This window comes from Schistocerca nitens, chromosome 9, assembly GCF_023898315.1.
Source record: "Schistocerca nitens isolate TAMUIC-IGC-003100 chromosome 9, iqSchNite1.1, whole genome shotgun sequence".
NCBI classification, from domain to species: Eukaryota; Metazoa; Arthropoda; class Insecta; order Orthoptera; family Acrididae; genus Schistocerca; species Schistocerca nitens.
Window position 1 is genome coordinate 16,406,279 of NC_064622.1, and position 25,569 is coordinate 16,431,847.

The 25,569-nt window shown below is 42.4% G+C and overlaps 1 protein-coding gene across 33 annotated transcripts in view; it reads right to left on the reverse strand.

Annotated features, from left to right (window-relative positions):
• Positions 1-25,569, reverse strand: part of LOC126203013 (UDP-glycosyltransferase UGT5-like) — a 972,471-nt gene that overhangs the window by 759,934 nt on the left and 186,968 nt on the right. For 10 of the 33 annotated variants that reach the window (XM_049937216.1, XM_049937215.1, XM_049937233.1 and 7 more), the window contains exon 5: positions 19,743-19,962. The exons of 16 other annotated variants lie outside the window; for them this stretch is intronic. In XM_049937216.1, coding sequence (XP_049793173.1) covers positions 19,743-19,962 — 220 coding nt within the window. Of the gene's footprint in view, positions 1-8,646; positions 9,039-19,742; positions 19,963-25,569 lie in introns of those variants that run through there. 7 more of the 33 variants (XM_049937240.1, XM_049937243.1, XM_049937242.1 and 4 more) reach the window with 4 other exon arrangements.

Sequence of the window (25,569 nt, forward strand, 5' to 3'; positions counted from 1 at the left end):
GGGCATGTAGCAGAGACTGATTAATTTGTCCTGTCTACTACAATGGAACTAGTCTTAAAATATTTATACACTTTTTCAGACCCTTCGACACGTTACAGATGAATTATTTGAATTCCGGAATAGCGGAATGTATGTTCAACACGACACGTATTGTTAATGATATGCACAAAGAATTAGTTAGCTACGTTTCCCTGCTATAGACAAAATAAACGGTATTAATACACACGTTGTGTGTTCAAATGTGTGTGAAATCTTATGGGACTTAACTGCTAAGGTCATCAGTCCCTAAGCTTACACACTACTTAATATAAATTATCCTAAGGACAAACACACACACCCATGCCCGAGGGAGGACTCGAACCTCCGCCGGGACCAGCATCAAAGTCCATGACTGCAGAGCCTGAGACGGCTCGGCTACACATTTTGTCTCCCTTGTTATTTAGAACAGTTTTTTTTGGCAGCTGCAGATCTACAAACTGTGTACCTTAATTACCTTCTTTTGGAGCTGTAGCGAAGGTCTCATTTAACACCAAACGCGTTTCGCTTTATTCTGATGTATATTCTGTGGTCACTGTAACAATACGGTTTATTGTTATAATTTTGTTCGCTAGGATTATGGACAGTTCGCATGCTTTACTTAGTACTGCAAATAGTTTCCGTTCCATCATTATTCACGGTTTTCTGTCGTTTACTTCATTCTTCCTGTACTTTCACGTGTACATGTGAAACAGCAGTTTCACTGCACTAAAATATATTCACGTTTCTGTGTTCCCTAGAGGCCTTCACCTGAAGTACCAAAACATCCACCTCAAGTTTCCTCACACGATTCGATTTAAAACTGCTGGTAGTAGTGAGTAAAACACGCGAACTGTGCATGATGCTAGCGAACAAAATTGTCATAGGAAGAAAACCATGTCGTTACAATGACTGAAGATGCTTTAGAATAAAGGGATACGCGTTTCGTCTTAATAAGCCTTTCAATACAGTTGCAAACGACTGCAATTTATTAATTTATTAATTACTCCCATTGTTTATCGCCTGCCTGAAACGTTCCTTGATAAACAATAAGCCGGAAGTCGAAAACATTTTGAATAATCATGTTTTAATTGTTGTAGAGAAAATAGGATCTAAACGTTCATTAGAAGAAGCAAGGCAATTAATGGAACAGGCCTTACCCATACCATTTGATGCAATTGAAATTTCACCCGCCTCTCCTTCTGAAATTAAGAAGATAATAAGCCCTCTCAAGAATAAAAGCTCACATGGAATTGATGGAATTTCCAGCAGGATAATAAAAGCTTGTTGCCAAGAAATAAGTGGGATTCTTACCCACATATGTAATAGCTCTCTGAAGCAGGGTATTTTCCCAGATAGACAACATCGGTAGCTCCGTGAGGCTATTTGCAAAAAAATGGTTCAAATGGCTCTGAGCACTATGGGACTCAACATCTTAGGTCATAAGTCCCCTAGAACTTAGAACTACTTAAACCGAACTAACCTAAGGACATCACACACACCCATGCCCGAGGCAGGATTCGAACCTGCGACCGTAGCAGTCCCGCGGTTCCGGACTGCAGCGCCAGAACCGCTAGACCACCGCGGCCGGCGGCTATTTGCAGATGACACGGTTGTCTACAAGAAAGTAGCAACATCAGAAGACTCGTACGTACTCCAGGAAGACCTGCAGAGGATTAATGAATGGTGCGACAGCTGGCAGCTTTCCCTAAACGTAGATAAATGTAATATAATGCGCATACATAGGGGCAGAAATCCATTCCAGTACGATTATGCCATAGGTGGTAAATCATTGGAAGCGGTAACGACCGTAAAATACTTAGGAGTTACTATCCGGAGCGATCTGAAGTGGAATGATCACATAAAACAAATAGTGGGAAAAGCAGGCGCCAGGTTGAGATTCATAGGAAGAATTCTAAGAAAATGTGACTCATCGACGAAAGAAGTAGCTTACAAAACGCTTGTTCGTCCGATTCTTGAGTATTGCTCATCAGTATGGGACCCTTACCAGGTTGGATTAATAGAAGAGATAGACATGATCCAGCGAAAAGCAGCGCGATTCGTCATGGGGACATTTAGTCAGCGCGAGAGCGTTACGGAGATGCTGAACAAGCTCCAGTGGCGGACACTTCAAGAAAGGCGTTACGCAATACGGAGAGGTTTATTATCGAAATTACGAGAGAGCACATTCCGGGAAGAGATGGGCAACATATTACTACCGCCCACATATATCTCGCGTAATGATCACAACGAAAAGATCCGAGAAATTAGAGCAAATACGGAGACTTACAAGCAGTCGTTCTTCCCACGCACAATTCGTGAATGGAACAGGGAAGGGGGGATCAGATAGTGGTACAATAAGTACCCTCCGCCACACACCGTAAGGTGGCTCGCGGAGTATAGATGTAGATGTAGATGTAGATGTAGACTGAAGTGTGCCATTACTAAACCACTGCATAAAAAAAGGGATACGTCAGATGTCAACAACTACCGCCCAATCTCTCTTCTGACTGCTTATCCAAAATTCTTGAAAAAGTAATGTATTGTATAGTAGCTCCACACCTTTGTAAACATAAAGTTTCAACAAAATGTCAGTTTGGTTTCCAGAAGGGTTTTTCAACGGAAAATGCTATATATACTTTCACTAATGAAACATTAAATGCTCTGAGTAACCGGAAGTCACCCGTTGGGATTTTTTGGGATCCCTCAAAGGCTTTGGATTGTGTAAATCATGGAATACTTCTAGATAAGCTCAAGTACTGTGGTATGAATGGGACAGCGCTCAAATGATTTAAATCTTACCTAACTGGAAGAGTGCAGAAAGTTGAAGTAAGAAGTTCACATAATATGCAAAAATCTGGTGATTTGTTAAACTGGGGAACAATCAAGAATGGGGTGCCACTAGGTTCGGTCTTGGGTCCTCTGCCGTTCTTAATATATATTAATGACTTGCCATTCTATATTCACGAAGATGCAAAGCTGGTACTTTTTGCCGATGATACAAGTATAGCTATCACACCCACCAGACAAGAATTAACTGGTTAAACTGTAAACGACATTTTTCAGAAAATCATTAAGTGGTTCTCTGCAAATGGGCTCTCATTAAACGTTGACAAAACGCAGTATATACAGTTCCACACAGTAAACGGAATGACACCATTAATAAATATAGACTTCGATCAGAAATCGGTAGCTAAGGTAGAATATTCAAAATTTCTAGGTGTATGCACTGATGAGGGGTTGAACTGGAAAAAACACATTGAGGATCTGCTGAAACATTTGAGTTCAGCTGCTCATGCTATTAGGTTCATTGCAAATTTTGGAGATATACATCTGAGTAAATTAGCTTACCACGCCTATTTTCATTCTCTGCTTTCGTATGGCATCATATTCAGGGGTAACTCATCATTGAGTAAAAGAGTATTCATTGCACAAATGCGTGTAATCAGAATAATTGCTGGAGCTCATCCAAGATCATCCTGCAGACACTTATTTAAAGAGCTAGAGATCTTCACTCTAGCCTCACAATATATATATATATATATATATATATATATATATATATATATATATATATATATATATATATATATTCACTTTTGAAATTTGTTATTAATAATCCGAACGAATTCAAAAGTAATAGCAGTGTACATGACTACAACACTAGGAGGAAGGATGATCTTCACTACTCAAGGTTAAATCTAACTTTGGCTCAGAAGAGGGTAAATTATGCTGCCACAAAAGTCTTTGGTCACTTACCTAGCATCAGAAGTCTGACAGATAGCTATATAGCATTAAAATGAAAATTAAAAGTATTTCTTAATGGCAACTCCTTCTACTCATTAGATGAATTTTTAGATATAGTAAGTGTGTAATTCCCCAAACCCCACAAAAAAAATTAAAAATATTGAGTATCATGTAATATTTTGTGTAATGTAATATGTTGTATAGGCACCTTTTATTAACCTGACACGTTCCACACCATTACGAAGTGTCGTATTATGATCTATGGAACAAGTACTAATCTAATCTAATCTAATCTAAAACTAAACCTACTGCGAGCGAAACTCCTTCCACCTGCTCGTCTACTACTTCAGCGGATTGCCTGGCCGGGCTACTGACCGACTCTATTGCGTCAGCTGCCGACCGAACTGCTTGAGAGAACTTGCATTCTGCCGTGGCTACTTGTAAACGCGCCGCAGCGGCTTCACTGCGCTATCGCCTGTCAAATTGCGACTGCTCGCTTTAGCACAGCGCTCCGGTACTTCTGCTCTGCGCTCACCATGTTGGAAACCTTTCTTGCCATTTACTGTGTTTCTTTACCGCGTCCGTCCAACCCTTAACATTCGCGGACTCTTAGTTTCCCGAACAATCCAGCGCGGAATAATTGCGCGGTCCATTTCCTCTACCGCGTCTATTAAAATTACCTCTTCCCCTTCGCATCATATCGATTTGATAACGTTCGTTATCTCTTTTGTCATCATCATGCAACCTTTGATTCCTATTCCCGTTATTTCTATTCTGGCGGTAATTATTGTTTTCGCGCCAATGGTTCTCATCACTGACCTTTTCCAGAAACGCTGTGAACGATTTGTGGTTGCTACCCACGTATCTCTTAGAATCTTCTGGCAGCTTCTGCCAGAGTTCCCAAATAATTTCGGAATCTGATCTACGATTCCTTAAATCAGCTGACTTCCTATATCAGGACTCACAAAATCCTTTCATGCTCATTTGGTTGTTCCTTTCGAACATTCTGACCATTGCAAACTCACGCCATAGGATATTTTGTATGTTTTCGGAACAGTATTCGTCCAAAAATTGTTGCCCAACCATACTGAAGGACATTTCATCAGTACTCAGGTTTATGCCCCATCTTTTAGCATCTCCTGCTAATCCACTAAATACGATGTTGATCTTTTCCTGATCGGTGCTATTTTCAGGAAAAGCCTCTCACAATTTTTTACGAAAACCACAGGGGATAATCCGCTATGTTTTTTGTAAGGATCGAAGTTTTCTTCGCCCCCCAATACTTTGCTATAACGTACTCCCTTTACTACGTAATAAATGATGTTCTTAATTTGATTTTCACGGTTGCTAACCTTCTCCTGAGTGCAAGTCGTGTTATTACAGCATTTTGCCTGGCAAAGTTCTACCTGTTTCTTTAGCCCTTTTGCAGTTCCTTGAACAGTATTTCTCAGTTGAGATATCTGTTCCTTATTCGTCTCAATGATGGTTTCCTTCGCTTGTGAAATCTCCTCTTTCACTTCAGCTTTAACCATAGTTTCGACTTGCTCTTGTATTTTCTCTACTTCTGTTTCAAACCTAGCATTGATTTCAACGATTTCAGTTTGAATGTTGCTAACATCTTCCTTCAGATCCTTAATGTCACTTTTCATATTTATTAATTCCTCAGTAAGAAATCCTATTTTATTGTTTACCTTTCCTATCTGTTCAGTTTGTTTTTTAAGCTGTGTATGTACATGTTTTGTGTCTTCTTTAAATTGTTGTTTTGTGTGTTCTTTAAGCTGTTCATTCTGAGATTTAATTTGCTCAGTTTGCCTTTGAAGCTGTTGTTCTGTTTGAATTTTAAGCTGTTCACTTTGGGATTTGATTTGTTCACTCTGGGATTTGATTTGTTCACTCAACGTTTTGGTCTGTGTCTCTATGTGCATATTAATGCTGTTCAACAAAGCATACCAATCTACTTTGCGATTTTTGTTCTGTGTCATTTCCCTGACCCCTGTCTTCCTCTTAAGAAAGCCATAAACTGAAAGATACCCCCGAACGGCTAGTCATATTAGACGTAGCGGCGAGGTAAGGAAACCTGCGTGTTATTTTGCAGATGACCAGAATTTTCAAAGCCAGTGTGCTCCAGTAGACACAGTAAAGGCGAAAGAAATATCTTCATTACTTCTCAACGATTGTCGTACAAAAGTGGAAGACTTTCAGTTCATCGATTTCCATAACAATTTATTCTCCTGCTCCCATCAGGTACTCTCTCCCATAATTTCTTTATCTGAGACCCTACATGCCTGCTGCGTGGAAGCACATTACTTGCCGAATGCTTTTATTACGTGCTGCAAATCTAGCATCTTGGTTGAAAGTAAAAATATCATAGATGAAATCAGTACCGCCCTCGTAAGCAACCTTCATGGTTCTGGCACTGCTAAGAATGTACTCAGCCTACACTACGATGTAACTGTAAAAGATCTTGGGCACTCCAATCATCTCGAAACGGCACTGTTACTCTGTTTCGTATCATCTGCCACTTGGCTCCCTCAAGTAATTTATAAATACGTGAGTCAGAGTGAATCTCACTCTTTTACTATTACGTGCAGTCTCTGGAGGAAGGATGGGCGAGATAATGTGTTCATTTATTATCCAGTGATGCCTCATGAACCACCTCCCACCCTGTAAATCTTCATGAGTGGATGGATGAATCAGTTTGTTCTCAACGGTCCGTGGCGAACCAGTGAGTCAACTACAGCATGCGTCCAGCTATGCTAGCCCGACAGTGTTCTGTAGTTATGTGATTACTGGTGAAGGTGGAGTGTGTCAAATGTATTCTGTTCCCTTTCATGCTCACTGTCCAGTAGTTGTATAGAAAGAAGTAGAGCGCGTTCTAGTTCTCGCCAACCCCTACCGTCTGCTCCCCCTTCCTCCACCTCCCCCCCCCCCCCACTTAACACGAACAGGTCCGCGGATACAGCGAATGGGCTGTCCTTTGGCTGGCCACTGGTCAGTATTCTGCGATACCGATGGGTATCGGTATTTTCATTTTACGTATCAAAAATTTGTATAAACTATACCCACTACAATTCACCATTTCACTCTTAACAGAGTGTAGAGTAGATTTTGAAGTTTTAGCATGAAAATCTGTAAACTGAAATTTTCCAAGATTTGGTAATTATTATCAGTTAATGTCAGTGACAATTATATAAATACCTTTACTTCAAATGTTATCTTTGAACTTTGTCTTTGAGGACAGTCGGCAACAAGTTGTGGAGTAATGGAGGCACGTCGTGCTTGTGATGCACTAGAAACCAGACACTGCAATTGCCACATAGTTCAACGAAGCGAAAGAATATTACATTTCGTTATTCCAGTGTTTGCAGAGTTAAAATGCGAATATACGAAAGTGCAGATATTTATTTCATTCCGTAGTTAGTGATTCAGCAGACTTTCAGAACGCTAACATCATTGGGAGTTCTTCATACAAACGAGACCTGCAGGCATTATGGTACCTTTATAAGAAGTCAACGAAGCCAACTTCAAGACAATCAGCTAAGTAGACAGTTAGCTTTCAGTAGAGTAACTGTACCCTCCATTGCAACTCCATGCAGAATAATGACAGACAAGTCATTGTAAAGGAAGCACTGAATCGGTGTATTACATGGTGTGGTATTTTCCTGGAGTTTATGGGGTCAGGCACTGAGTTGGTATTTCATCTTGTAGCAGTTTTCAATCGGTTACGTTTATAGCTACTATTCAATAGTTATATTCGTGGTCATATTTTCGGTTTGTGAAGATATTGCTAACTGTGAGAAGAAAAAGCGCATCAATCACACGCCCAAAAGCGTTGATTTGTAAGACGCGAGTACTCGATCTGCTATGGCGACACTCGTGAACCAACTATCCATAGTCAAATTTCGCTTTGTACCGTGATCATCACATATTCATGAGCTCGTGTGCTATTGAAAGTTATCCGTTGTACATAAAATCGATATTACTGATATTAGCGGGCTATTTGGAGTAGATTCATCTCTGAGATTTTTTTTCACATTCCATGTGCAGCCTCATTGATTTGTTGATGTCTCAATGTGGAGATGCAAGAATTGAAACAGGCCCATGTATCTGACAAGATTTCGCCTGTGCCCTCTGTTCACGTTCAGTCATAGCAAAATTCATCTAAGCACCCCTCCCCCCTTTTGTCAGGTATACCTGGTCAAGAAGTCTTCTGATCGCCATTAGTGGAATTAAATTCATTTAAACACCCTGCCCCCTTTCAGTCTTGCCCAAATAGTAAAACTACCACTTGGCTGAGAAGACATAATTGAATGAGAGAACTACGAAGACCCTTTCCAAATTATTAGTTTAGCTGTCAGTATGCTCCATGGGTCACACTTGTGACGTCACACTTAGGTGAGTCACTTTTACAATTCTAGTACACTTTCATGTAAATATATGGAAACGTTAAATATTAAAATACGCAAAATACGTGTTAGAGAACAATGTTCATTTTATATTATGTTGTGAACTGGCTTTTGGATGTGTAGGCCAACTTTCAGACAAGACTTAAGCTGTCTGATGACAGCTTAGAAAGCTGAAAGCCATCCGAGCTGTCAGAGAGACGAGTGGTGAAGCACAAAGGCAGCGATGGAGGTGCCCTGACGTCAGCCTAAAGTATCGAGCGGGTTGTGCTCAGTGAAATATGGACAGAGTGAAGCATTAGCTTCGCAGTTAACTAGAGTAGTAAGTCATTAAACACATGCATACATGTTAACAATGAGTTATGTTTTATTGTTGTAACAAGCTTGTTGTGGCTGATTTAATTGTGAAACGATCTGTGGGTGAATAAACGATTATTAAGTGGGTAAGGTTTTACTGTCCATTGTTGAACAGTTAAACTAGTCATATAAACTCATTTTATTGGGTAATGTACAAATTGGGAAATATACAAATCAGATACATACAAGAGATAAATAAATCGCCGTCAGTCTCTCTTGGTGGACTTGCTACTAGTCCTCTTGGCTTTGGATCCGCCAGCAGTCGGCTTCAGTAGCCGCAGTCCGGCCCTGATTGCAATCCCCGCCGCTAGGAGCAGCACCACGGCCGCGGCTACCAGCGCCGCGACGACATCTAGCAGGAAGTACTGGTACCAGGCGAGGTCCAGCGCCGCGGACCTGAGGTGTGGCGCCCCCTGGTGCCTGATCACGTACTCTGTCCAGTAGACAGCCTCGTCCAGCGGCTTCACCGGGCGGTCGTTGAAGATCCTGGACAGCCGCTGGGCGTTCTCGCGGTACCTGCACACCGAGCGTCAAGAGTTACACAAGGATCGGTGTTCAAATGAACAGCAGTTGCTGACGCTGGTTTATTTAGTTTGTTCACATTGTCCTGATCAAAGGCTTTCTAGTCCTGGGTCGGCTGAAGTCATTCGACTTTGGGCCACGAGTGTTTTCCACCTGGGTACTGCCAACATTGGCGATCTAACAATATACTATGTGAATGCACCATAGACATCAGGGAGTGATTATCATGCCACTCTGAATCAGCAAATACATATGTGAGGAAAGCGAAACCTGTTTCCTCTGAACACTGACCTCTCCCACATCGCTCTATCTCTTGGGTTTCAACAACCAGAGCTCTCTTCCTCCATCACCCCCTCCCCTACTCAGCCAGAGAACCCAGTCAGGTTGTCAGGAGTGAAATCTAGGCGAACAGCCATCGAGAGGGGTGACTTTCTGCTTCATCAGGTGTTCTACTGGATGCAACAGAATACACTCCTTCCATTAATGAGTGTACTCCTTCTGGAGTACACCGAATGTATTTTTTATGGCTTACATTCTGCAAAAATCCTTACATTGTGACTTTTTAGATTATTTAACTTTTGACTAGTATGATTCTAGCCCTGATTCTGTCCTGTCTTGTAATGTTGTTTTCATCTGTGCATCCCAATAATCTCTTTGGCAAATCCTGTTCCTTATGTATTACCATCTTCACTCTCTAGCGCTCATTTTAGAAGCAAGTTATCATCTACATCTACATCTACATGATTACTCTGCAATTCACATTTAAGTGCTTGGCAGAGGGTTCATCGAACCACAATCATACTATCTCTCTACCATTCCACTCCCGAATAGCGCGCGGGAAAAACGAACACCTAAACCTTTCTGTTCGAGATCGATTTTATTTCGATGATCATTCCTACCTATGTAGGTTGGGCTCAACAAAATATTTTCGCATTCGGAAGAGAAAGTTGGTGACTGAAATTTCGTAAACAGATCTTGCAGCGACGAAAAACGTCTTTCTTTTAATGACTTCCATCCCAACTCGCGTATCATATCTGCCACACTCTCTCCCCTATTAAGTGATAATACAAAACGAGCTGCCCTTTTTTGCATCCTTTCGATGTCCTCCGTCAATCCCACCTGGTAAGGATCCCACACCGCGCAACAATATTCTAACAGAGGACGAACGAGTGTAGTGTAAGCTGTCTCTTTAGTGGACTTGTTGCATCTTCTAAGTGTCCTGCCAATGAAACGCAACCTTTGGCTCGCCTTCCCCACAATATTGTCTATGTGGTCTTTCCAACTGAAGTTGTTCTTAATTTTAACACCCAGGTAATTAGTTGAATTGACAGCCTTGAGAATTGTACTATTTATCGAGTAATCGAATTCCAACGCATTTCTTTTGGAACTCATGTGGATCACCTCACACTTTTCGTTATTTAGCGTCAACTGCCACCTGCCACACCATACAGCAATCGTTTTTAAATAGCTTTGCAACTGACACTGGTCTTCGGATGACCTTACTAGAGGGTAAATTACAGCATCATCTGCAAACAACCTAAGAGAATTGCTCAGATTGTGACCCAGGTCATTTATATAGATCAGGAACAGCAGAGGTCCCAGAACGCTTCCCTGGGGACCACCCGATATCACTTCAGTTTTACTCGGTGATTGCCGTCTATTACTACGAACTGCGACCTTCCTGGCAGGAAATCACGAATCCAGTCTCTCCCTCTGGTAATTGACCCCTATTGACTCTTTTCAGCTATTTGTCTGAATTCTTCTTTAGTTAGTACCTGAACTTTAATATTTTTCAATCGTCTGAATTCTTCTTTAGTTAGTACCTGAACTTTAATATTTTTCAAGAGCATCACATATAAGGTGCTTTGATTTGCATATCTCAGATTCAAAAGCACCTCAGTCATCACATTAGGCCTTGGGCCTACAACTCTGGAAGACAAATGGCTACAAGACAAGGGCGCCCATTGGAGTTAGGAATCTGGGTATCTTCAGTGCCTGACAAAAGAAGGTGAAGGGCCCAGAAGGGGAGGAGAAAACGAAATGAAATTTCATGAGTTGATAGGGGAGGTGATTATGAAACAGTGTCAGGTTGATAAAAAAAACTGGCTGGTGTGATCTCATTTATCAGTATAGTGCTGCACTCCTTCTGGATAGGAAGTATGCAGTAATTCGTTTGGAAAGCGTGCCATAAGGCCTTTACACCCTCTCTTGATGTAAGCTGACCCACAACTATTGAAATTGGTCCTTGATATCCTACATACTGACACTGGGATTGACATCCAAGCTGGTCCCTCACATCTTCTATTGGGGCAGATCTTGGCTGTTGCTGAACATGGGAGTATCTCAACATCAGGCAGCCAGTTCAGTGCGTCAGGTGGCGTGTGTCAACGAGAATTATCCTGTTGAAAAATGCCATCACCATACTGTCAGATGAGCACGCATCAGAGTTCCCTCAGTCTCTACCAGCTGTGGGCTGAAGTCATACCCAATGGTTTCCCACATCATGACCCCAGTAGTAGCACCGCTGTGCCTCTCCAAATCATTGGGAGAATATGACTCCTCCCCAAATTTCCAACACACTCACTGACAACGGTGATCCACAGTAGTGCAGAAGCGTGATTCATAACGGAAAACAATACGACACCATTCACTGGCAGTCCATGCTTTCTGGTTGTGTGATCAGTCCAAACACGACTGTTTCATATCAGCGCACACTCCGCTGCAGAGTGAAAATCTCATTCTGGAAACATCCCCCAGGCTGTGGCTAAGCCATGTCTCCGCAGTATCCTTTCTTTCAGGAGTACTAGTTCTGCAAGGTTCGCAGAAGAGCTTCTGTAAAGTTTGGAAGGTAGGAGACGAGATACTGGCAGAAGTAAAGCTGTGAGTACCGGCCGTGAGTCGTGCTTCAGTAGCTCAGATGGTAGAGCACTTGCCCGCGAAAGGCAAAGGTCCCGAGTTCGAGTCTCTGTCGGGCACACAGTTTTAATCTGCCGGGAAGTTTCATATCAGCGCACACTCCGCTGCAGAGTGAAAATCTCATTCTGATGGCTGTTCAAGTGATGTTGCTAATTGTAGCCTACACACGGGAAAGTGATTCCCTGCCCAGCTGTTGCTAGTCTCTGGCAGATGGTATGGGATGACACAGAATAAAGGGGGGACTATACTTGTTCTTGGATGACAGGTACAGTATTAGCAGTGTACTTGTTGACACAGTCTCGCCGATAAAATATCTGTGCGTAACATTGCAAGGCGGCACGAACTGGAACGGGCATGTGAAGATTGTGGCAGAGAAGGCGAGTGGTCGACTTGGGTTCATTGGAAGAATTTTAGGAAACTGTGGTACATGTGTAGAGGAGATCGCACAGAGGACACTGGTGCGGTCTATTCTTGAGTATTGCTCGAATGTTTGGGACCCGCACCAGATAGGGTTAAAGGAAGACGTCGTAACTGTTCAGAGGCAGGGTGCTAGGTTTGTTACTGGTGGGTTCGAACCACACGCAAGTATTACGGAGATGCTTTGAAGACTGAAATGGAAATCCTTGGAGGGAAGGTGACGTTCTTTTCGTGGGACACTATGGAGAAAATTTAGAGAACCGGAGTTTGAAGCTGACGGCAGAATGATTCTACTGCCGGGAACGTACGTTTCGCGTAAGGATTACGATGATAAGATATTATAATTATGGCTCATATGGAAATGTATAGGTAGTCACTCTATTTGCAAGTGGAACAGGTAACGAAATGACTAGTAGCGGAACAGGACACCCTCCGCCAAGCGCCGTAAGGTGGAGTGTGGAGTCTACATACAGCTTTAGTTGAGTACGTGTATATAGATGTGAAGAGGTTACTAAGTTCTCACTTCACAATGCGGCCATTCTACCATGTGATGGCCACATATGGCCGACCAGAAACTTGACAACGAATACGCCACCCGCCACGTTCCCATGCGGTCCATCATGTCTGAATGCTCCCTTCCTAAAAACTACCTGGGTATTGCAGTATCTGACCACTGTAATGGTACTTGAATTACGTAACCATTACGGCACCTCACCTCAGCCTCTCGATGCCAGCAATATTCTACTGTGTTTCTGTAAAATAGTTAACATATTTCTGTGACAACATTCAGATCTGATTTCATTAATGTAGAGGCACTTTGATACATCGATATGTATATATTGCAATGATATTATTGTTATGTGTATTCTTTCTTTGTCACTATGATCACTGACGTACTTGTAACTCTGATTTTTGGGCGCGTAAGCGGTTATTAGAGAGTCATGCTTTGCTCGTCATGTTAAAAAGACGCAAATTGTAGTCAGTGTATGAAATGTGAACTTTGACAATGAGGAAGATATTTTCAAGTATGTTTTATATTGTGAAGTGATGTTTTGGAACGAGTTACGTGATATTGCAACAAAAATAATAAAAAAGAAGTGTAACTTAAATTCGGAGTGCTGATTACTTTTTTTACATCACCATTGTCCTAAATTGAAAAAGTTTAATCTTCAAGAATGGTTTATGAAACACATCTATAATACTTCTGAATATCGCAGAATAACACCTAGGCCTCTTTGCATCCGAGCTTGGAATCATCACCACCTAGATTTTCGACGATTGAGCCATGAGTTCACAACGAGACAAGCGTGGGAAACACGAAAAGATGAGTACCTAGTTTATCCATTATTTCAAGAAATGACTTTACTAACTGTGCTCTAATGACGCCTGCCACATAATATAACTTTGTTGTTGCCCGAAAATGCAATATTTAGCAGCGTGGGCAACACTACAATCATAATTAATTTTTGACCCTTGTTGTGGTAGGGTTGTTAGACCACCCAGTCAAATGGAAACGACCTCCAATAAGAGCCCTTTCAACCCTGTTTCTCATTTTCAACATGCTGGATGGCAATACGGAGTAACTTACTATGATTCAACGAAATTGTAAAACCGTCAGAGTGGAGTACGAGGTTCTTTTCATTTAAATAACGACCATTTTCGGACTTAAGTCCATCATCAAGCCATCCAGTAGGACAGAGTGTACCATGTTACAATTTACACATACAGTATGTACAGTCAAACAAAGTGCAAATGCATTTGACAAAATGATTACGTGCCACATAAGTCCTACCATATTGTGGACATGCTGACAACGTTCCTTGCATGAGCGGCTAAGTGCAAGATACTATTTGCGAACGACGGTGCAGTGCTGCGTGCAGGAAAACAATGTCACGTGAGTACTGAACATCATTAGCTAAACTCAGGTTGGGGCCAGTGAAAGGACTGTACCATAGTGAGGTTGTTTATCGTCATACATAGCTGTTATTTGTAAAATAAAACAGAAAATCTCACCATGGCATAGACCCTTCAGTGCCCCCAACCTGAGTTTACTTAACAATGTTCATTGTTTACGAAACACTGTCTGCATGCTCAAGGCACTGGACTGCCGTAGGCGAACGGTACTTTGCACTTACAGCCCCTCACGCAAGTAATGTGGCCAGCGTACACACAGTGTGGTAGGACCTATGTCGTATGTAATCATCTTAACAAATGCATTTCTACTTTAGTTGACCTCATGTGTTGTAAATGTAAATTGTAACATGATGCATTCTGTTCTGCAGGGTAGCTTGATCATGGACTAAAGATAGAAACTGATAGTCATTTTAAAAAACCAAAATCTTCTGTGCAGACTTTGAGGGTTTTAGAATTTCATTCAAACTCTGTTAGTTTCTGGTAAAGGTCACAAGAGTATGCAGCGTCTTCTTGTCCTTCACCAGTGGTCACCCACCACGTGGCTATGTTCACGCCCCTTATGTATCTTACCAGACCTAGTAACAACACTAATGCACTTTTGTGGCCGTTCTACCTGCAACAGAGAACTGCAACTCTAAGTAACTTACATAGTCTCCCACAGCATGTACGTGAACAAAACGTATGTTTTTGGATAGGGTCCGCCTTTAGCAAAACACAATTTTGTTTTTTAACCCAAACATGTTTCCCGCAGTTGCAGCATCTTAAGTGGCCTTTTATTTTTCATCTGTTAAAGATAAAGAGTGTTCTTTGTTGTTTGCATACATGTAGCTATTAGTTTTTAAATGGTAATTACAGATGTTTGAAAAACACATAAATTACGAATTCATACTTTTTTACCAAATGGTGTGGTTTTTCTGACGTGTTGTGTTTCTACAGTGACCATTTTGTTCCACAATTTGTCATCTGCAACCACTTATACCATAAAGTAGATAAATTGTTTAAGCCAAAATTACGATTTAAACTTGTTATTTCTATGCCTGAAATTGTTTAATTCTATATGTGTGTGTGTGTCTATTAACATAATGTTTCACTTACATTTTCCTTTTAATCATCTTCATCACTGTCGAACATTATACACTGAGTTGCCACTGTCACTGTCGCTGTTAACTCTTTCACTGCTTTACCAGCTGTAAAAACAAACGTGGCGGGCAGTTCAAATGGTTCAAATGGCTCTGAGCACTATGGGACTCAACTGCTGAGGTCATTAGTCCCCTAGAACTTAGAACTAGTTAAACCTAACTAACCTAAGGACATCACAAACATCCATGCCCGAGGCAGGATTCGAACCTGCGACCGTAGCGGTCTTGCGGTTCCAGACTGCAGCGCCTTTAACCGCACGGCCACTTCGGCCGGCTGTGGCGGGCAGTGGAACAATTGAAGGTGTAGAAACAAGATGGCTGGCAGTGGAACAGTTGAAGGTGTTCCTGGCGGTTGTTCTGAATCTTTCAGAGGTGTCGGGGGGGGGGGGGGGTTTCTTTCATGTGTGTGTGTGTGTGTGTGTGTTTGAGAAAATGGAGAGAGAGAGAGAGAGAGAGAGAGAGAGAGGGAGAGAGAGAGAGTAAGAGAGTGAGTGTGACAGTAGGTTTTAGGATTTGTGTGTGTGTGTGTGTGTGTGTGTGTGTGTGTGTGTGTGTGTGTGTGTGAAAAGGGGGAGAAAGAGAGAGAGGGAGAGGGGGGGGGTGTTTGTGTATGTGTGTCTGTGTGTGTGTGTGTGTGTGTGTGTGTGTGTGTGTGTGTTTGTTGGGGGGGGGGGGGTGTGAGTGCTCTATTGGTTGGTCTTGTCTTTGAGGGCAGAGAACAGTGCTGTATATTCATTTATCACTTGTTTGCCTTCCACTATGCCCTTTTGTATCTGATAATTTTCTTCAATTATTAGTTTTTGTAGGGGACTGTTGCTGCATTTGAGAATTTTCAAATCTGTCTTGATGTTTGTAGGGTTATGTTTTTTGTCCATGAGGTGTTCAGCAAATGTGGAATGACAGCTGTTACTTTCTAATGCTCTTCTGTGTTCTGCGTATCTGGTATTCAAGTTTCTTCTTGTCTGCCCTATATAAACGACTTTGCAGTCCTGGCATGTTAGTTGGTAAATACCAGATGTGTTGTGTTTGTCTGTGCTTGTGTTGGTTGTCCTTAGTTTTCTCTGGGTTGAGTTGTCTGTCCTATTGGCTATTTTTATCCTTGTGTTTTACTAAAGGCGGACCCTATCCAAGAACATACATATCGTTAAAGCAAACACGGAAGAAAAGGGCTTCAACACCAAGATGATTATTACGTGAACAAAGTTACACTGGCATCCAGCAGTGTTTTCCAGGAGCTCAACTTCTCCTGTCAGAGAAACCAGGTTTTGAGCGGGGCCATCAATTAACGCCACTGAACAGAAACAATAGGTAGATCTCACAATACTTCCCATGCGGAGTATAAGTGTACATGTTGTTGTTGTTTTTGTTGTTGTCTTCAGTCCTGAGACTGGTTTGATGCAGCTCTCCATGCTACTCTATCCTGTGCAAGCTTCTTCATCTCCCAGTACTTACTGCAACCTACATCCTTCTGAATCTGCTTAGTGTACTCATCTCTTGATCTCCCTCTACGATTTTTACCCTCCATGCTGCCCTCCAATGCTAAATTTGTGATCCCTTCACGCCTCAGAACATGTCCTACCAACCGGTCCCTTCTTCTTGACAAGTTGTGCCACAAACTCCTCTTCTCCCCAATTCTATTCAGTACCTCCTCATTAGTTATGTGATCTATCCATCTAATCTTCAGCATTCATCTGTAGCACCACATTTCAAAAGCTTCTATTCTTGTGCAAACTATTTATCGTCCATGTTTCGCTTCCATACATGGCTATACTGCATACAAATACTTTCAGAAACGACTTCCTGACACTTAAATCTACACTCCTGGAAATTGAAATAAGAACACCGTGAATTCATTGTCTCAGGAAGGGGAAACTTTATTGACACATTCCTGGGGTCAGATACATCACATGATCACACTGACAGAACCACAGGCACATAGACACAGGCAACAGAGCATGCACAATGTCGGCACTAGTACAGTGTATATCCACCTTTCGCAGCAATGCAGGCTGCTATTCTCCCATGGAGACGATCGTAGAGATGCTGGATGTAGTCCTGTGGAACGGCTTGCCATGCCATTTCCACCTGGCGCCTCAGTTGGACCAGCGTTCGTGCTGGACGTGCAGACCGCGTGAGACGACGCTTCATCCAGTCCCAAACATGCTCAATGGGGGACAGATCCGGAGATCTTGCTGGCCAGGGTAGTTGACTTACACCTTCTAGAGCACGTTGGGTGGCACGGGATACATGCGGACGTGCATTGTCCTGTTGGAACAGCAAGTTCCCTTGCCGGTCTAGGAATGGTAGAACGATGGGTTCGATGACGGTTTGGATGTACCGTGCACTATTCAGTGTCCCCTCGACGATCACCAGAGTGGTGTACGGCCAGTGTAGGAGATCGCTCCCCACACCACGGTCTTGGCGTGCATCCGTGCGTCGCTGCGGTCCGGTCCCAGGTCGACGGGCACGTGCACCTTCCGCCGACCACTGGCGACAACATCGATGTACTGTGGAGACCTCACGCCCCACGTGTTGAGCAATTCGGCGGTACGTCCACCCGGCCTCCCGCATGCCCACTATACGCCCTCGCTCAAAGTCCGTCAACTGCACATACGGTTCACGTCCACGCTGTCGCGGCATGCTACCAGTGTTAAAGACTGCGATGGAGCTCCGTATGCCACGGCAAACTGGCTGACACTGACGGCGGCGGTGCACAAATGATGCGCAGCTAGCGCCATTCGACGGCCAACACCGCGGTTCCTGGTGTGTCCGCTGTGCCGTGCGTGTGATCATTGCTTGTACAGCCCTCTCGCAGTGTCCGGAGCAAGTATGGTGGGTCTGACACACCGGTGTCAATGTGTTCTTTTTTCCATTTCCAGGAGTGTATATTCGATGTTAACAAATTTCTCTTCTTCAGAAACGCTTTCCTTGCCATTGCCAGTCCACATTTTATATCCTCTCTACTTCGACCATCATCAGTTATTTTGCTCCCCAAATAGCAAAACTCCTTTATTACTTTAAGTGTCTCATTTCCTAATCTAATTCCCTCTACATGACCTGACTTAATTCGACTACATTCCATTATCCTCGTTTTGCTTTTGTTGATGTTCATGTTATATCGTCCTTTCAAGACACTGTCCATTCCGTTCAACTGCTCTTCCAAGTCCTTTGCTGTCTCTAACAGAATTACAATGTCATCGGCGAACCTCAAAGTTCTTATTTCTTCTCCATGGATTTTAATACCTACTCCGAATTTTTCTTTTTTTTCCTTCACTGCTTGCTCAATATACAGATTGAATAACATCGGGGAGAGGGTACAACCCTCTCTCACTCCCTTCCCAACCACTGCTTCCCTTTCATGCCCCTCGACCCTTATAACTGCCATCTGGTTTCTGTACAAATTGTAAATAGCCTTTCGCTCCCTGTATTTTACCCCTGGCATCTTGAGAATTTGAAAGAGAGTATTCCAGTCAACATTGTCGAAAGCTTTCTCTAAGTCTACAAATGCTAGAAACGTAGGTTTGCCTTTCCTTAATCTATTTTCTAAGATAAGTCGTAGGGTTAGTATTGCCTCACGTGTTCCAACATTTCTGCGGAATCCAAACTGATCTTCCCCGAGGTCGGCTTCTACCAGTTTTGTACATTCGTCTGTAAAGAATTCGCGTTAGTATTTTGCAGCTGTGACTTAGTAAACTGATAGTTAGGTAATTTTCACATCTGTCAACACCTGCTTTCTCTGGGATAGGAATTATTATATTGTTCTTGAAGTCTGAGGGTATTTCGCCTGTCTCATACATCTTGCTCACCAGATGGTAGAGTTTTGTCAGGACTGGCTCTCCAAGGACGTCAGTAGTTCAGATGGAATGTTGTCTACTTCCGGGTCCTTGTTTCGACTCAGGTCTTTCAGTGCCCTGTCAAACTCTTCACGCAGTATCATATCTCCCATTTCATCTTCATCTACATCCTCTTCCATTTCCATAATATTGTCCTCAAGTACATCGCCCTTGTATAGGCCCTCTATATACTCCTTCCACCTTTCTGCTTTCCCTTGTTTGCTTAGAACTGGGTTCCCATCTGAGCTCTTGATATTCATACAAGTGGTTCTATTTTCTCCAAAGGTCTCTTTAATTTTCCTGTAGTCAGTATGTATCTTACCCCTAGTGAGATAAGCCTCTAATGTACATGTAGGAATAGCACATGTAGGAATACGAATGTCTAGGCACACACTAATTTTTCGTAGGCAGTTGCAGGGAGAAAAAGTCTCCAACCTCGCGCAAACGTCAGATTTCTCTGCTCGCTGCAGCCCGCTCACCTGGGGACGGTGAGCACCTCGTCGAGCGCCCACTGCAGCGACGCCTCTGTGACGTTGCTGACGGCTAGCGTGACCGCGTAGCCCTGCCTCTGGGCCTGCGCCATGTTGAGCAGCTGGTCGCCGAACACTGGGATCCCCACCAGCGGCACGCCCCTGGCCGTCGCCTCCTGCGTGCTGAGCAGCCCGCCGTGCGTGATGAACGCCCGCACGTTCTTGTGGGCTGCGAAACGGGCGAAGCGAAAGCTGTAGCCGCCACTCGGCTGGTACACTGCAGCCGTGATAATGTGCGGCGTGATTTTCTATCGCACGCACTGTGTTGACAACAGCCTCTGGACAGCAAAAGCTGTTCGCCCAAAAAGGAATTTCGGAAATTTGTGGTAAGTTCCAACGGGACCAAACTGCTCATGTCATTGGTCCCTAGGCTTACACACCACTTAATAATCTAACTTAAAGTAACTTACGCTAAGGCCAAAACACACACACACACACACACACACACACACACACACACACACATGGCAGAGGCCATACCTGTTGTAAGGTGTCAGGCATATCCAACACCTTCCATGAAAACCCTGACATGATAAGCAAATCCAGTAATATGTCACATAGCTCCGAATAAATCGTGACATTAAATTAACCAAAGTAATACGAGTAACGAGTGAGCAAATGGAATACCACAGACACACAAGAATGCCTAAATGCATGTCATACCTTATCACCGTGAGACAGACGCAATTCCGAGGGGAGAAACGAGAAAAGAAGCCGAGAGCAGAACCGTGTTAAGCTAGAAGGCCCTACGATAAGGGACGGACACCCACGTCGCCAGCTAACCACCAGGACCACCCCCAGCCCATGTTAAAAGTTAGAGCCCTCCAGAAGAACAGTATAGATCTTACGATAACACTAAAAGGGCCACACCAGCCGCAAGTTTTAGCGTGAGACTTTTCGCGTCTCTGTTACGTTGCAAGCTTTAAAAACATTGCCCCACCACAAAAAGTATAACGTTTCTCATTGGATAGACGGATTTTTTTTGGCGGAGTTTAACATTGAGACCCTGATTGGTCAGATGAAAACACAGCCAGACAGTTTTTTTTTAAACCAACTTCGGTAAATTGTAGTAAGGAGAAATTAGGATAGAGTTGCTTCCGAGACGGCGAGATGTGAGGAGCTGCGCCGCCCTGATGCTGCCTAAACACCGACAAGGTAATGAACGCACGCGATGCCGCATAACAGCGCATAAAGCTTCACTCAGAACTGCAGAAGTCTCATCTATTACATCCCCTTTTTACGTAATACTAGTGTCGATCGTCAATTAAATCTCATGGTGTTCACATTTGCCACTTGAAGTAAAAATCTGAAACGCGATGATTTTTCTGTTATATAATTATTAAGAAGCCACATCAGCCACTGTAATTTACGATAAGATAGATAAGTAATTAAAGATAATTGAGGGTCATTGTAGACCATTTTGATAGTTTTCTCTCTTGTGAAACTTAATTTAAACCTAGATTATAGATGTGATATGGCATAGGTCATCCTTCGATCCATTGTAGAACTTGGAAACCCACTCAGGGAGTATTCGTTCACATTTTTGTTGAACGCAGTTGGTTTTTACCATCCTGTATTAAAACATTTCCTTTTATCAATAGTGCAATTTATAAACTATGTTTTGTGAGTAGAACAAAATTTCCAGTGGTAAACTTAACTGCTTTTTCGACGTTATTTTGCCACCTAACTAAAAATAGGAAAGCCTTGAACCCCTTCCACTAAATTTAGTTAGTATTAAGATTCTTTTACAGGGAGTGCAGTGGAGCTGATGCTGAAATCATTAAGGATTTGATTATATCATCGCTAGTCTCACTGAACTCTTCTGAACTCTACATGTCATGTGTGGTCTGGCGTCTCCTTACCAGCAACAGGTCCCAGGTTCAAACTAGTCAATTCCCTAAAAAAAAAAAAACACGCTCAGAGCGTCGTTGCGCGAAAGTGGTAGGGATACGCGGCATAGAACAACAGACACCACGCAGAATGTGAGAGAATGGCGACCCTGCCAGGATGGTAAAATGCCATGATTGAAGGTCAACCACATGCCTAACTAGGTCACAAAAATATCCTGTTTTAAAAATTTTCGTAATAAATTTTTTTTTTTTTTTGAAAGGCACAAATAGTTGAAAACAGTAGCTGCAGCGATAGATAGTAAGAAAGTATTCAATAGAAAGTGAGACATTCTAGCAGACACAATAGCATAATTAAGTTATGAATTTTAATATTCTTACAATTAAGTTTTCTCTCCAATGCAAGCGCACAGGTGGCGGATTCATCGTTGAAAAGTTGGTTCTGACCCAACAAGTAAGTGAATTGATTGTCAAGTCGTGTGTGCAAAAAGTTTATGAAACGCGTGAGATCGTATGAGCGCATGTTGACGCGAAGTAGAGCGCGTGAATTGCTTTTAAAACAGAAAATAAGAGATTCGGAAAGATTAGCAATGGCAGATCGAGACCTTGACCGAATTGAGGTAGAGCCCCAACATGAAGATGGACAGAGAATAGAGGACAGTACAACAGACGATGCAGTATCGCGAGAAATAGGACAGATAACGCACCATAACGAGGATAATGTACGCCAAGGCACAGAAAACCTAGGTCGGCATACGACAGAGGAGCAGGAAAGTACAGAGACAACCGATGAGGATTCTAACTTGCGTCTTGAATACGTAGAACCCATAGTACAAGTAAACAGAGTTCCCTCTCCACAGAGCACAAGGAATTCGAGCAGAAACGTGTCACCGCACAGTTCAATGCAATCGGTTGCAAACCAACACTTGAGCGTAGGACGTCGGAAGAAAACGCAATAGGACCCACCAATCTGGCAGAATTATTACAATTAATGACAGAAACCATGACAAGACATAATAAAGAAATTGCGAACCAAATTAAAATTCAGAATGCAGAAACGACGAAACCAATTTGCAGAAACCACGAGACAAATGCGTGAGATTAAAGAACAAAACAAAAAAATTCAGTTACACCTAAGTCATATTGAAGACGAGGCAAAAGAATCTCGAGAAGTGATAGGAAACTTAATAACAGGTCACAATCAATTGAGAACAGACATTGACAAGGTACAAGCGGACGTACAAACATTGCGTAATGACATACAGGACGAGATTAAAACATTACGTAACAACACCCAGGGAGAAGTCAAGAAACTAGAGAAACAGATAAACGTAATTACTAGACAAGCAGCAGGTACAGCGCGTGAAATTGTTGAAAACAGTGTGTTACACAAACGTATCACAAAAGCAGCGCTGAAAAGGTATGATAACCGCATAGTCAAAATAGAAGCGCAAACGAAGCGACAATTTCAGAAATTGCGAACAGAGTTATCGCAAACCATTGAAGAGTGTAGTGATCAGGATCGAACAAGCACTGAGTCTGCAACCACATCCATATCTGTAACAGCACCGGAAAAACAAGCAATTAACGAAGATATTACGCATTTGCGATTCCAATCACAGGCGGAAAGTAACATACGTGAAATCAGACAGCCTGCACAGCAAAAAACACGTTTCGAAATTCTTGATGAACAAACGGCATCACAAACACATGCGGAACCACAAATGTATGTTTCAAGACAGTTTGGATCGTGCAATGAAGCAGCAAGGTTAGCCAGACAAGATACCGAACCAATACCTGACAATGGAAAGCCAGGTCGCGAAGAGTACAGTGCAATGCATTCAGCTACACGTTCACAACCGATGGAAGAAAATTATTGCGTACCACTCCAACGATACCATACAAGGGTACGCAAAAGTTACAGTAGACAATATGCAATGGATCTACCACAACCGGAAAGAACGACGGGAGAAATGATCAGAAACAAAAGTGGCGAAGAATCGCGAATTTCATATGGAACTATGACGAAGTACGACAACGATCATTTTCTCACAGTCAGAAAATTTCAACACTTTCGAGAAGGAAACTCATTACATCCACGAACTTTTATTGATCAATTCCGAGTAGGATTACCAGAATACTGGACGCTAGCACACAAATTAGACTTTATATGTGCTCACATGTCAGGAACAGTCGCAGAAACCATGCAGAATGTTGCAGCGATATGCCGATCGTACGAAGATTTCAGAGAGAAGTTTCTCTCACGATATTGGTCCAGCGAAGCACAGAACAGAGTGAAGTACGAATTATTACAGAACCCATATTTTGAAAATTCAGGAGAGAAGAGTCCCGTGAAATTTTTCGAACTAATGGCAAAGAAAAATCAATGCACAGATGTACCATACAGTGACGGAGAGTTGATTAAAATATGCGCGATGAAGTTACCATTGAAATACCAGGAATCATGAGTAGGCCGCGGAGGCAATGACGTCGAAGCATTTAAAGGTATTCTAAGGGAACTAGAGTTCATATTTTCGGAAGATGATACAAGAAAAAGACGAAGCGCACGTGAAAACGAAAGCAAAAAGCAGTGGAATCCACAAGACTCAGTACGAAGAAACAATAATTACGAACCACGTGATAACGTCGCACCAAGAAACGACAATATATTTCAACAAAGAACCGGTTATGGATTTAGAAGAGAATATGGCAATAACTATAATTCACCCAGGAAAGGCAACAACTATTACAGAGGGAATAACGACAACCGGAACGGGTATTGGAGCGCCAATAGACCGACAAATTATCAACAAAGAAACCAATATCAACAAGCGGAGCAAGAAAAGAGAATACAGATAGAAGAGGTGGAGGTAAGACCACCAAACCCCGAAAAACGTTCGAATTGACAGCTAAGCGCCCATGCCAAAGGGAATGACGCACCGACTCAGGACAATTGCAGCACCTTGAACAGAGAAATAAATACCTTATCACGAGAAGAGAAGAAGGAAGAAACAAAACCGCAGGGACCAGATGAAAACGAAGATAGGAAAATAACAATATCGTGTTGGGACGAAATTAATTGGGAGAATACTGACGAGGAAGATGAATTACCAGAGGCATGCACAACGAATGTAGGAGGAAAGGACGAAGTAATGAGTATTGCAGAGCTATTTGAGATGGAAACCAGGGAAAGCGAATTCAATGAGGATAATGCGCAGTCGACAGAAGTTGAAAATAAGTTACTAGTGGGCACACAACCCAACGTATATAATGAAGGAAGTTATGAAGCGATAATTAGAGCATTTAGATGCGATTATGTGGAAGTAGCGACGAAGAAGGAGAAGATAGACGAGGATGAGGAAAAAGTAGAGGATGTTGAAGAAAGCGTAAATGAAGGAAGAAATAGAGAAGAGGAAATAAAAGAGAGAGAAGTAGCAGTCGAAGCTTATCCTACAGAAAGTTCGAATTCACAAGGGAAATTCCTGAAAAGACTCATGTATGATTCAGTGGAGGATTCGTTGATGCAAGAAGAAGAAGAACAGAACCAACCCTTTCAAATTCAACCAATTTTGAAGGCCATGGTAAAGCATATCCCAGTCAATATTGTAATTGATAGCGGAAGTGAACTGACTGCGATCTCAGAAAATTTATTCATGCAGTATAATGCCAATGACTAACACTTGGTTCAAGAATCATAAAAGAAGGTTGTATACCTGGAAGAATCCTAGAGATACCAAAAGGTATCAGATATATTATATAATGGTAAGACAGAGATTTAGCAACCAGGTTTTAAATTGTAAGACATTTCCAGGGGCAGATGTGGATTCTGACCACAATCTATTGGTTATGAACTGCAGATTGAAACTGAAGAAACCGCAAAAAGGTGGGAATTTAAGGAGGTGGGACCTGGATTAACTGAAAGAACCAGA